General features: G+C 33.7%; 2 protein-coding genes across 3 annotated transcripts; one reads left to right on the plus strand and one right to left on the minus strand.

Moving 5' to 3' along the window:
- Positions 1-403: 403 nt before the first annotated feature.
- Positions 404-3518, minus strand: LOC126710647 (thioredoxin-like 4, chloroplastic). 2 transcript variants are annotated; one of them, XM_050411205.1, is made up of 4 exons: positions 3406-3518; positions 1590-2183; positions 1294-1347; positions 404-774 (listed from the first exon to the last, which is right to left on the minus strand). In XM_050411205.1, exons 2-4 carry the CDS (start codon positions 2037-2039, stop codon positions 661-663), a joined length of 618 nt encoding a protein of 205 aa, XP_050267162.1. In that variant the 5' UTR covers positions 2040-2183; positions 3406-3518; the 3' UTR covers positions 404-660. The 2 variants fall into 2 exon arrangements, with proteins under 2 accessions (XP_050267162.1, XP_050267161.1); XM_050411204.1 differs by lacking the exon at positions 3406-3518 and adding an exon at positions 3222-3381.
- A 2496-nt stretch (positions 3519-6014) lies between these two features.
- Positions 6015-7809, plus strand: LOC126710673 (sterol carrier protein 2). The gene is made up of 4 exons (XM_050411206.1): positions 6015-6377; positions 6498-6558; positions 7154-7256; positions 7466-7809. The coding sequence occupies exons 1-4, from the start codon at positions 6249-6251 to the stop codon at positions 7545-7547; spliced, it is 375 nt and encodes a 124-aa protein (XP_050267163.1). The 5' UTR covers positions 6015-6248; the 3' UTR covers positions 7548-7809.
- Positions 7810-10885: the final 3076 nt, after the last annotated feature.

Below are 10885 nucleotides of genomic sequence, written 5' to 3' on the forward strand. Positions count from 1 at the left end.
GCTTTATAAGATCATCTTCAAAAATAAATCACAGGCAATGACCTCTAATAATCATAGATTTGCATATCATTGAAATTATGATACATACTTTCTGTCTTGATCTGTAGACAAATTTTTTACTATATCTCAAACATATCAATATTTTCACTCAGGCACCACTGCAACCTTAGTCTAATCAAATAAGCTCCCTATTTGTTTAAAATTAGATAGTTTACTCATAAAGAATGTATGACATAGAAGCTCCACATACCTATCCTACAGAACTCACTCTAGTCAGGAAAATTCTGTTGTTTTTTCCAGTGAACAGGAACAAGGATGTCAACCACCCCAAGTTTTCCCAATAATTATAGGCATCCAAGTCATGTATAACTGTACAAACCTACTTATATTATAGATAGAGCCATGGCTAAAATAAGCTAGAAGCCACATCTGCATCAATTTAACCTTAAAATGAATATATTACATAATGCATAGTAGCAAATGAATAAACCTTTAATAGTATTAATCAAATGGCAAATGAGCAGCAATTGAAGACAGTATGGTTTACACTAAGAAAAAATGTTTCTTGAGTAATCGATCGTATCTGCGTCCAGTTGAAGTTCCCCATTATTATTCTACAGGTACAAGCACTTGAATCATAACCAGATAAGTTAAAGCATATTAAGATGCAGGAGATGTGTATTTACGAATGGCTGCAGTAATCCTTTCTTTGTCTCTGGTTGGGAATGCTTCCAGGAGGACCCCATCTTTATAGAAATGGAAGAGGGGCACTGACTGCATGAGTACATGTCCATTTTAATCTCAGTGAATCATGAAGTAGGGAAAGAATATAAGTTGATCAGGGTATCCCATGAACAGAATATATCAAATTGCACTTGGATTCATTCTAGCCTAAAGTTAAAGCTAAAGTAGCATTAATCAAAAAAGGCAAAAAATATTCAGGATTCTTTGACTACTTTATGTAAAATACTTTCACTCTCTCATTCCTCAGTTTGCCTTGCAACGGCATTCTTTTATACACCTGAATCAGGGTTCTGGTATAGTTTCGACTGAATCTCATCTTAGAAAATACGATTGGAGAGTAAGCTCATTAAAAGATTAAATGAAAGCTAACAGTATGAACCGACTTAAAGCTTGTGTTCCTACTGACAATAAATCAAATTGAGCCCACATGCAGAAAATCTTAGCATAATATGTCTATCGTCCCAAATTAGTACTATCTGCATTACTTCCTGCAAATTCACTGAAATTTAAATAAGATTGGACTGAAAATTTATTATCAGATAAAATTACCTTGATTCTAAGTCGATCCGCAACCTCAGATTGCTCATCATACTCATCAATTACCTGCAGTAGACAGCATTGCAACTTCTTATTCTGAGTTGATTAAGGATATAATAGACATGCTTAATTTGATGAGACAATGTAAAGATCATTACATCAATATTTCCCTCTTCTTTTAAAGGGTTGTCTGGTGAGGCTGGGGGGAAACTAGAGAAGGTGTTTTACATTTCATTACCCTTTCGATATTTATTAATTATTCTATGCAAACCACACATGTTCAAGTGTTCAACTAGAATAATACTCACATTGTGCTTTAAGAAGATTACTGGAGCATCTTGATCGCCAGATCCCCTGCATAATTTTCCAAATCCTTGCTCTATGTACTTGCAACTTCCACAAGAAGGGCGATAAAAATCTACCACAACTAAAGAATCTGTTTCTTTAGCCTTTTCAAGAACTCTGGATAGTTCCTCATCGGTCTTAAATTCTCTTACACATTCAGCAGGACAGAGATCATCATCTTCATCTGACAGTTCTCCCTGATACCCCTCAGCCACTCTGATTCTCTCAGCTTGGAATGTGTCCAAAGTTTTAATAGTAGATGGGATTTTAGCCCTAATGAGACACAATCTAACCTTACTTCTATCATGAAGAAAGCTGGGAACTATACAGGGAAATCTAGAATCAAGGTGTCCATTAGGATTTTTTCCAAAACCAAAATATGCCTTGCAATAACAAATACTCTGCCTTTGCATGACAACATAGAGCAAACCTCCAAAACAACAATCTATATGCCACTTAAACTGATGGCTTTCCAAGATAAATTTTTGGCATAGGTCAGTTAATGCTTAATATCATAGATCTTCGATCTAATCCTTATTTTCATTTAAACCCATTGCCTGCATAATATAAACTGATAAGCATCAAAGAAAGAAACAACTTTCATAAACATCATAGCATTTTCCTAGTTACAAAAAATACAGGATTTGTATAATAAGACAGGATTTTGGACTTTGGACTAGTGTAGAATACTGATTACTGAATAATCAATGAATTTGGAAAGTCTTCATCAATGGAGCAAAAAAATACTATAAAACAATCCGATCAATAAATATCCTATTGACTCTCACAGACACCAAAGGTGAACCACCAGATGTCACAACATCCACTTAGAATAAAAAATTGGCACAAGAAAACATCTGTAGTTTGTTTCTTTTTCCTAACATAGCATATGATGCCAGAATATTCAAGAAGCAGCCACTTGCTGCTGTTGATGCTGCCCCCACCAAAAAGATCATATAAATGAAAACATATACAGGTTATTGATTTTGGTGGAAACCCTGCATATTTTTATACCCAAAAAAAAAGAAAAAGAAAAAAAAAAAAAAAAACTTATAAAAGTGACTAAATTTTACATTGATCATCAACCTTCCACAATCCTTCTCTTATTTTTTTGGAGCTTAGAATTAACCATAAATAAAATATATGACACTAATTAATAAGCACAAACTGACGAAAATATATCTTTATACCAAATAGAAGAAGGAAAAACAATTTTTCTTGAACCACATAATTATTGCTCACTCCAGACGCTTTTGTTCTTATGAGATCTCCTCCTATTATTTATTTATTTTTTTCTTCTGGGGTTTCATTATGCTTATATTTATATAATTCTAGGACCCTTCTTTGGCAGACCAACAGTGAGTTAATGACCTTTCCAATGAAGCAGTGTTCAATGTAAATCAATTTGTGAAACAGTTAATGCTCACTTATTTTATTAGTGTAACTCACAAACAGTTAAACAAGTACCCAGTAGATTGAAAACAACAAAAAACCAACAAAAAAAAAAAAAAAAAAAAAAAAAAACAAACAAACAAACAAAACCATAATCATTCTCAATTCTAAGAATGTCTTACTGTCTGGCCAACGATACATACATTCACTTTCAACAACAAGCGGTCCACAAAGAAGCAAGAAATAGTAGCTAATCATATATACTATAAATCTGTCAGACAAACTCAGATGATTTTAACTTTAAATGTATAATCAGAACTGAGAAATTCTAAATGGTTTTTTTTGTGAACAGAATATAAGGAACTCGTAGAGAGATTTGGTGCTTACCTCCGCGCGAGTTTTTAGGATAGCACCTGAAGAATTAGCTTCGAATGAGAACAAGGCACGTTACTACCATATCCACTTTGTATCTCTTGACTCATAACCTATATCCTTAAAAGAAAAAAGTCAAAGAATAAATAAATATATATATATATATATATTTTGACCTTTTATTTTAAAATTATTTAGCCAAACATACTCTTTTTTTCCAAAGTATGTAGTAAAATTCCATATTTTTGGAACTCTTGATTTTAAAGTAGAACTCGAAATTGCTATGTGTAGAGTAATATCAAGTTTTAAAATAAAAGTATTTTGTTATATACTTTGAAAATAACTGTTTTACTGCACACTAAAAAAAAAAAAAAAAAAAAGTATTTAGCCATTTTTTTCGGTGATTATATAAGTATGAACTATTAGTCACATGACTACTTCAGAGTATGGTTTGATGGTAAGAATCTTCATATTACTTTACTTGGTGAGCGATTTCAATGATAGTTTTATGACTTTATCAAAGTTTTGGTGACACATATAATATTACCCATTACAGTCATTTAACGTGAGGTAAATGACTGTAATGGGTAATATTATATGTGTATATAATATATATATATATATATATATATATTATATATATTTTGACCTTTTATTTTAAAATTATTTAGCCAAACATACTCTTTTTTTCCAAAGTATGTAGTAAAATTCCATATTTTTGGAACTCTTGATTTTAAAGTAGAACTCGAAATTGCTATGTGTAGAGTAATATCAAGCTTTAAAATAAAAGTATTTTGTTATATACTCTGAAAATAACTGTTTTACTGCACACTAAAAAAGAAGAAGAAGGGGTATTTAGCCATTTTTTTCGGTGATTATATAAGTATGAACTATTAGTCACATGACTACTTCAGAATATGACTTAATGGTAAGAGCCTTCATATTACTTTATTTGGTGAGCGATTTCAGTGATAGTTTTATGACTTTATCAAAGTTTTGGTGACACATATAATATTATCCATTACAGTCATTTAACGTGAGGTAAATAAATTATAAATCTGTGTTAGAGACCCCTTTTCATTTAAAAAAAATGATTAGTCAAACGTGAGGTAAATGACTGTAATGGGTAATATTATATGTGTATATAATATATATATATATATATATATATTTTGACCTTTTATTTTAAAATTATTTAGCCAAACATACTCTTTTTTTTCCAAAGTATGTAGTAAAATTCCATATTTTTGGAACTCTTGATTTTAAAGTAGAACTCGAAATTGCTATGTGTAGAGTAATATCAAGTTTTAAAATAAAAGTATTTTGTTATATACTCTGAAAATAACTGTTTTACTGCACACTAAAAAAGAAGAAGAAGGGGTATTTAGCCATTTTTTTTCGGTGATTATATAAGTATGAACTATTAGTCACATGACTACTTCAGAATATGGCTTAATGGTAAGAGCCTTCATATTACTTTATTTGGTGAGCGATTTCAGTGATAGTTTTATGACTTTATCAAAGTTTTGGTGACACATATAATATTATCCATTACAGTCATTTAACGTGAGGTAAATAAATTATAAATATGTGTTAGAGACCCCTTTTCATTTAAAAAAAATGATTAGTCACGTGCTCTAAAGCTTAGATTAAAATTTCTCAAAAAAAAAAAAAAGCTTAGATTAAAATATATTTTGGGCTAGATAAGCATATATCTTGGACCCAGGGCTACATACACTGTTGTTAAGTGGGACACTTTTTGTTATCTGAATCCAGATTGACCCAAGAAGACAACGTGCAGAACATTGTACAAATACAACCATGTTATGGGCTTGGCACACCTAAAAAATCATTAAGCCCATCATCCATTTGGTATACGACCCAATCTAACCAAAAGCAAACAAAAACTTATCGGTCCGATCCAAGACCATATCCGTTCCGACAAAACTACGAATCGGCCGCTCCATCCTTCTTTGTTGACAGAAAAAACATTGTATTTTTCAGTTCACAAAAATTGGTGATTACGTGAGATTCTTTAGAACTATCACATATAGTAAGGATATTAAGAATCATTAATTACTTAATATCCTTACTTAATATCTTAAGTAATCACAAACTACTTCTCAAACCTAGTGACAATACTAGTTCCATAAAAGGGTGAATTTGGGTTAATCCACTCCCTCTCTTTAGGATTAAGATTTTTCAGAACACTGGTGATATTTGAAAAGAAAAATGATGGTTGTGCTTTATTAGTCAAGACAACTATACATTTTAATTTAATTGGAAAAAAATGTAATATATTACATGTTTTGCCTTGCATGTCATTTATGTGTTATTTCTGAGTTAGTAACAACTTAAGTTTAATACACCTATATGTCAGGATTAAGATTCTTTAGAAGATTAGATGTTCTTGGAAAAGAAAAAAAAAATTATTGTACTTTATTAGTTAATTCAATTATATAATTCAATTTTTTCTAAAAGAAAAAAAAAATTATATGATTCAATTTGATAGGAAAAAAATGTGCATTGGGCTTTTGCTTTTGGCACACGATAGAGTAGCTAGAGCATCTGTTGTACAACACGTTATCTAATCCGCTAAAGGAAAATACCAGAAAATGGAAAACGTCGTTAGATTGGGATGCGGGCTCTGTGTCCCCATTTATCATTAATTTCGTCAGCTCATCCAACTCCCTCTTCTCTCTCTCTCTCTCTCTCTCTCTCTCACAGTCTCAACCCCCATCGCATCAAATATTAAATGTTAAAACCACCCTAGTACTAGTTACACACACAAACCCAACATTTTCCAGCGAAGAAGAAGAATAGCTTAGCAATTTTCTAAGTTGTTGTAATAATAAGCTATGTCTACCAATCAAGAGCTAAAGTCCGATGCTTTGATGGAACTGATGAAACAACACCTGGCTTCTGATGCCGGTAAACAACTCACTAAGAAAATCAACCTCGTTTATCAGATCAACATCGCTCCTAAGGTACCCACCACTTTTCTCTCTCCCACCCAATTCCTTTTTCTACTTTTGTTGTACACCCAATTTTGTTCTTATTTAAATTCATTTTGTTTTTGTTTTTGTTTTTTTTTGGGTCAATTGTAGAAAATTGGATTCAATGAGGTTGTTTATACCGTTGATCTGAAGAAAGGAGAGGTCACCAAAGGTTTGGGATTCTGATTTCGGATTTTTTGGAGTTCCTAATTGATTGATATTGATTGTATTGCAAACATGAATTGTTCAATATTGTGAAATGGTAATTGCTCTAGACAATAAGAGAGACTAGAATTGCTGAATTTCTATGAGACATTTGAATAACTGCTTAAGTGCTACAGTTTAGATTTCCTAGTTAAATTCAAACATGTGGCCTTGGAAATTGTAATTTTTTTTTGGGAATGACGTGGAACTGTGAATTAGGTAATGCAGGGGAACTCCTTGTTGGGATTGATAAGGAGCCAAAGGGCATTGATCAATAAACCAATAAGAAACATAGTTGTATTTTATTGCTTAACAAGCCATATGGTTGAATTTAATTGAAAATATGAAGTACGGTATCTAAGGAATTATATCTGTACCTAAGTTAGCCCTCATAACATATAATAGGATGAATTGGGCATAGGAGTTCAATGCTGTAATCACTAACTGTTGGTGTCATTTTTTTGGTTTATATTTGCTCTAGAAACTTATTTTTTGTAGAATGGTAATTGATCTGCTATTCCGGTTAAATGTCCATTCATTCTTTGAAGTCTATTGAATTATAGGGCCATATGAAGGAGGAAAGCCAGATGCCACGTTTTCCTTCAAGGATGACGATTTTGTTAAGGTTGCCTTGGGGAAGATGAATCCTCAAATTGCTTTCATGAGGTGTGGCCTTGCACTGTGTTTTAAGTGTTTGTTTGGTCGATAGCTTATTTTCATTGGTTTTATTTTGCCTAAAAATAAGCTGGGCAAAAGAACTGCTCTGCATTCTCAGATGAAAATCGGCTAAACTAAACAAGCAGTAATTCTGTTTGCTACATTTTTGTTGCCGTTTGTCTATATTTACGTTGTTTTGTGATATGTAATGAATGCAGGGGTGCAATGAAAATCAAGGGTAGTCTGAGTGCAGCGCAGAAATTCACTCCTGACATTTTCCCCAAGCCTTCGAAGATGTGAGCAGATATGCACGAGAGTTATTGCATTACTGTTTCTATCTCTACTAAATGGTAGAGCTTTAGACTTATCATTTCACCTCTGAATTAGGGAACAAGAAATCAATATGAAATCTTTTATTAATATCTGTCTTTAATATATGCACAATCTTTCTTATGTTATATGATCTTGAAAATTGAAATTTAAAGAATCTTTCTTATGTTATATGAGGATTATGGATCTGGAAAATTGAAATATAAAGTTGGATGATGCCATCCATTTTGGATGTACTAGTTTCATTGATTGAATCCATGTGTGCTGTAGATTTGTTGTCTTTGATGCCTAATCTTCAATACGGATCTGTAAAGTTCCAATCTTTGCACCTTAGAGTAACTTATTGTAGAATTGATAGTTTTGTCAAGTCAAACATTGGATTAGATTTCTGCATGACGTGGTTGCTAGTTATGATATGTTTTCTGCAGACTTTGTGTTCGTGTGCACTATCTTCATGAACAAAGTGTATTGTTCTTTCTAAAGTCTTTTTGATGTTTTCACTTTGAGAGGTTGTCAACACCACAAACTTTTTTCTCATACTGTGGGGCTGCAATTTCTACCCAGGCTAGAGTACAAGTTTCACCGACTTTAACTAGCATGTTTTGGTGTTAACCACACACCAGACTCTTGAAATAGTTGGCTAGCCTACTACGCTGTTGGCATCCAGTGTGTGTTACCCATTGAAATCAGAGTGGACTACAAAGATTGTTGGGTAGGAGGCTTCAAATTTCTTGCCTACAACACAACTTAAAAAGTTAAAACCATATAGCCTATCTTAGAGATGAACTTTTTCTTACTGTTCCATGAATCTCCAAAGCCTTTCTTTTGGAGATACTGACTCCACTGTCTTTGCTCTTCATCTCGCTCTTCTTATTCCTGAATAATTAACCCTGCCTCTGAAATGAATAAATCTGGCTAATTTTCAATGTCAAGATTCTTTCTTTTGCATTTAAAAGAATGTTGAGCATAGTTGTTCATCAACTAACCATCTCCTCTCTAGGACCTTTGATATTGCTGAAATTATTACTACTTTGGCATCAAATTGCAGTTTCTGACAAGTAATTGATGATCAAGATGACTATATGAGCGGGACAAAAAATGAAATAGATGCAGCGAGCACAGAAAATGAAATAAACCTAGGAATCAAAACTTAGAATCGCTTAGAATCATCATTAAGTAAGAGAGAACAAATCTAGGAATCAACACCTCGGGTTGTCTAGAATAAGCACTAAGTTATTGAAGGAAAAACTTTAAAAATAAATGCTATTACTCTAGCAAACTGTGAACATGCTCCATTCAAGTACAATCAACTGCTTATATTAGATTATCGACTTAACCCTAATTTGAATGACTTAGGAAAGCTCAATTTTTGAATTATTAAAATATCCTTGATTCAAGGAAATTAAGTAAAATACTAATTAACGAATTGTATCTAAAATAAAAACCCGTCAAGGTGTAATCTAATGGTTGGAGGCTTGAAATGAGTTGTAGACCCAAACATCCTGGGTTCAATCCCCACTAGGAGCTCCCATGGATTACTTGATACACGATTTTAGCGGGTGGGGTTGTGTATCTATGGTTTAGTCTCCAGTAGTGGATTTAAAGGGCTCTACCTTGGTGAAGTTCCACATCATTAAAAAAAATATATATCTAAAATAAAATATGATTAATTGCACTTTTTACCCTTTAACTATTAGGTCAATCCACCCTCATAGTTGACGATTTCAACGAGCTGGGTAATCCTTGTCGTTTGTACAAGTGTTGCCTTGGACTCGAGCCTTCTGCGTACGTTTTAAAGAAAATCGCCCAGGAAGAGAAGAGTAGGTTTTTAATTCTTCGTCCTTTCTTATTTTTCCTTATAGAATTTCACCCTACTAACCTTCTTTCTGTAGAAATGGCCACTAGGTATAGCAAAGACAAGTATGCCCGTGTCAAGAACTTGAAGAGTGAACCCCTATCTCACATTACCGCCGGATCAAAGAGATGCAAGCTAGACGAAGGGAAGGATGAGACTCCTACCCCTCTGTTGCTTTTTGGTACTTCGTCTTCTCCCACACCTTCTCTTGAGATGATGACCTTCAGTCCTTTGACCACATGCTTTAAAGGGAAGGCCAAGGTTGGCAAGAGTGTTTAGGATGACCCTACTACTGCCCTTGGACGAGCTCATAATGTCATCACTAACGACGAGCTTAAGGGTCTCTCGTCCATCCCTTCTCACGAACTGGTTAGCCGCCATATTCACAAACTAGTGCAGGTATTTTACTCAACGTTTCTTCATTACTTGTTAAGTAGTTACACCTGTTGAAAATTACTAACCTTTCATTCATTTTTTTTTTTTCCAGGTTCTTAGTGAGTCCCTTTGTTTGACGACGGACTACTTGAGCAGCGAGGAGAAGGTATTATTGGCCAACTCCAAGGTTGATTTTGTTGAGGCCGAAAGCTCAAAGTTGAGGAAGGATCTAATCGAAGCTATGGACCAATCAACCAAGGCCAAGGAGAAGGTGAAAGAACTGAAGGAAGCACTGAAGGTTGAGAAAAAGCTCGTCATTCAGAAAGACGAGGAAGTTTAAGTTGCCCTCCTGAGAATAGATGAGGAACATGAGAAGGTGATTGCCAGGTTCCTGGAGTCTGATCACTTCTCTGACATGCAATTTGAGCAGTACTTCAAGGGCTTCGAGCTTTTTCGTTGGTGGATGATGAAGCGCTATAGTCATGTCGTTGATTTTGCAAATCTAGACTTTAAAGCTATTGATACTAAAATCCTTGCTAACGAGGCTAATGAGAAGGAAGGTGAGACCATTGTTGAAGCTATCGATGTTGTTGAAGGAGAGTGTGCAGCTACAGGAGGATCCACTGACGAGGCTCAAACAAAGGCAGGCCATGTTGAGGAGATCATCAGTGCTCCTTGAAGTAAAAATTTAAGTTTTTTTTTTTGTTTTTTTTTGGTTCCATTTTAAAGACAATGGATGTCTCCTATTTTGAGGCTTTTAGAAACAATGGGTGCCTCCTATTTTGAGGCTTTTATTTTAGAAACAATGCATTTATCTTGTTTTAAACTTTGAAGTTCTTCTACTTATGATTCATGCTTGCTCTTTTATTACCCTACTTAAGAACTTAACTCGTCATTTGAGTTTTCACCATGCTCTGTGATTTTAGCTCATCGCCAGAGTCACTACCACGTTCATGATTTTCACCCTTTTTTGTGATTTTAACTCATCTTGTGAGTTTTTACCACATTTATGATTTTAACTCGTCATTTGAGTTTTTACCATATTTTGTAATTTTGACTCTTTTTTTGAGTTTTTACA

Source organism: Quercus robur, chromosome 2, assembly GCF_932294415.1.
Source record: "Quercus robur chromosome 2, dhQueRobu3.1, whole genome shotgun sequence".
Classification (NCBI taxonomy): domain Eukaryota; kingdom Viridiplantae; phylum Streptophyta; class Magnoliopsida; order Fagales; family Fagaceae; genus Quercus; species Quercus robur.

Coding starts and splice junctions, on each gene's coding strand:
- LOC126710647 (XM_050411205.1), bottom strand. CDS start 2,039: ATGCAAAGGCAGAGTATTTGTTATTGCAAGGCATATTTTGGTTTTGGA. Junction 1,348..1,589: donor TAATCTTCTTAAAGCACAAT/GTGAGTATTATT, acceptor TGTCTACTGCAG/GTAATTGATGAGTATGATGA. Junction 775..1,293: donor CGGATCGACTTAGAATCAAG/GTAATTTTATCT, acceptor GTACTCATGCAG/TCAGTGCCCCTCTTCCATTT.
- LOC126710673 (XM_050411206.1), top strand. CDS start 6,249: ATGTCTACCAATCAAGAGCTAAAGTCCGATGCTTTGATGGAACTGATG. Junction 6,378..6,497: donor AGATCAACATCGCTCCTAAG/GTACCCACCACT, acceptor GGTCAATTGTAG/AAAATTGGATTCAATGAGGT. Junction 6,559..7,153: donor GAAAGGAGAGGTCACCAAAG/GTTTGGGATTCT, acceptor ATTGAATTATAG/GGCCATATGAAGGAGGAAAG.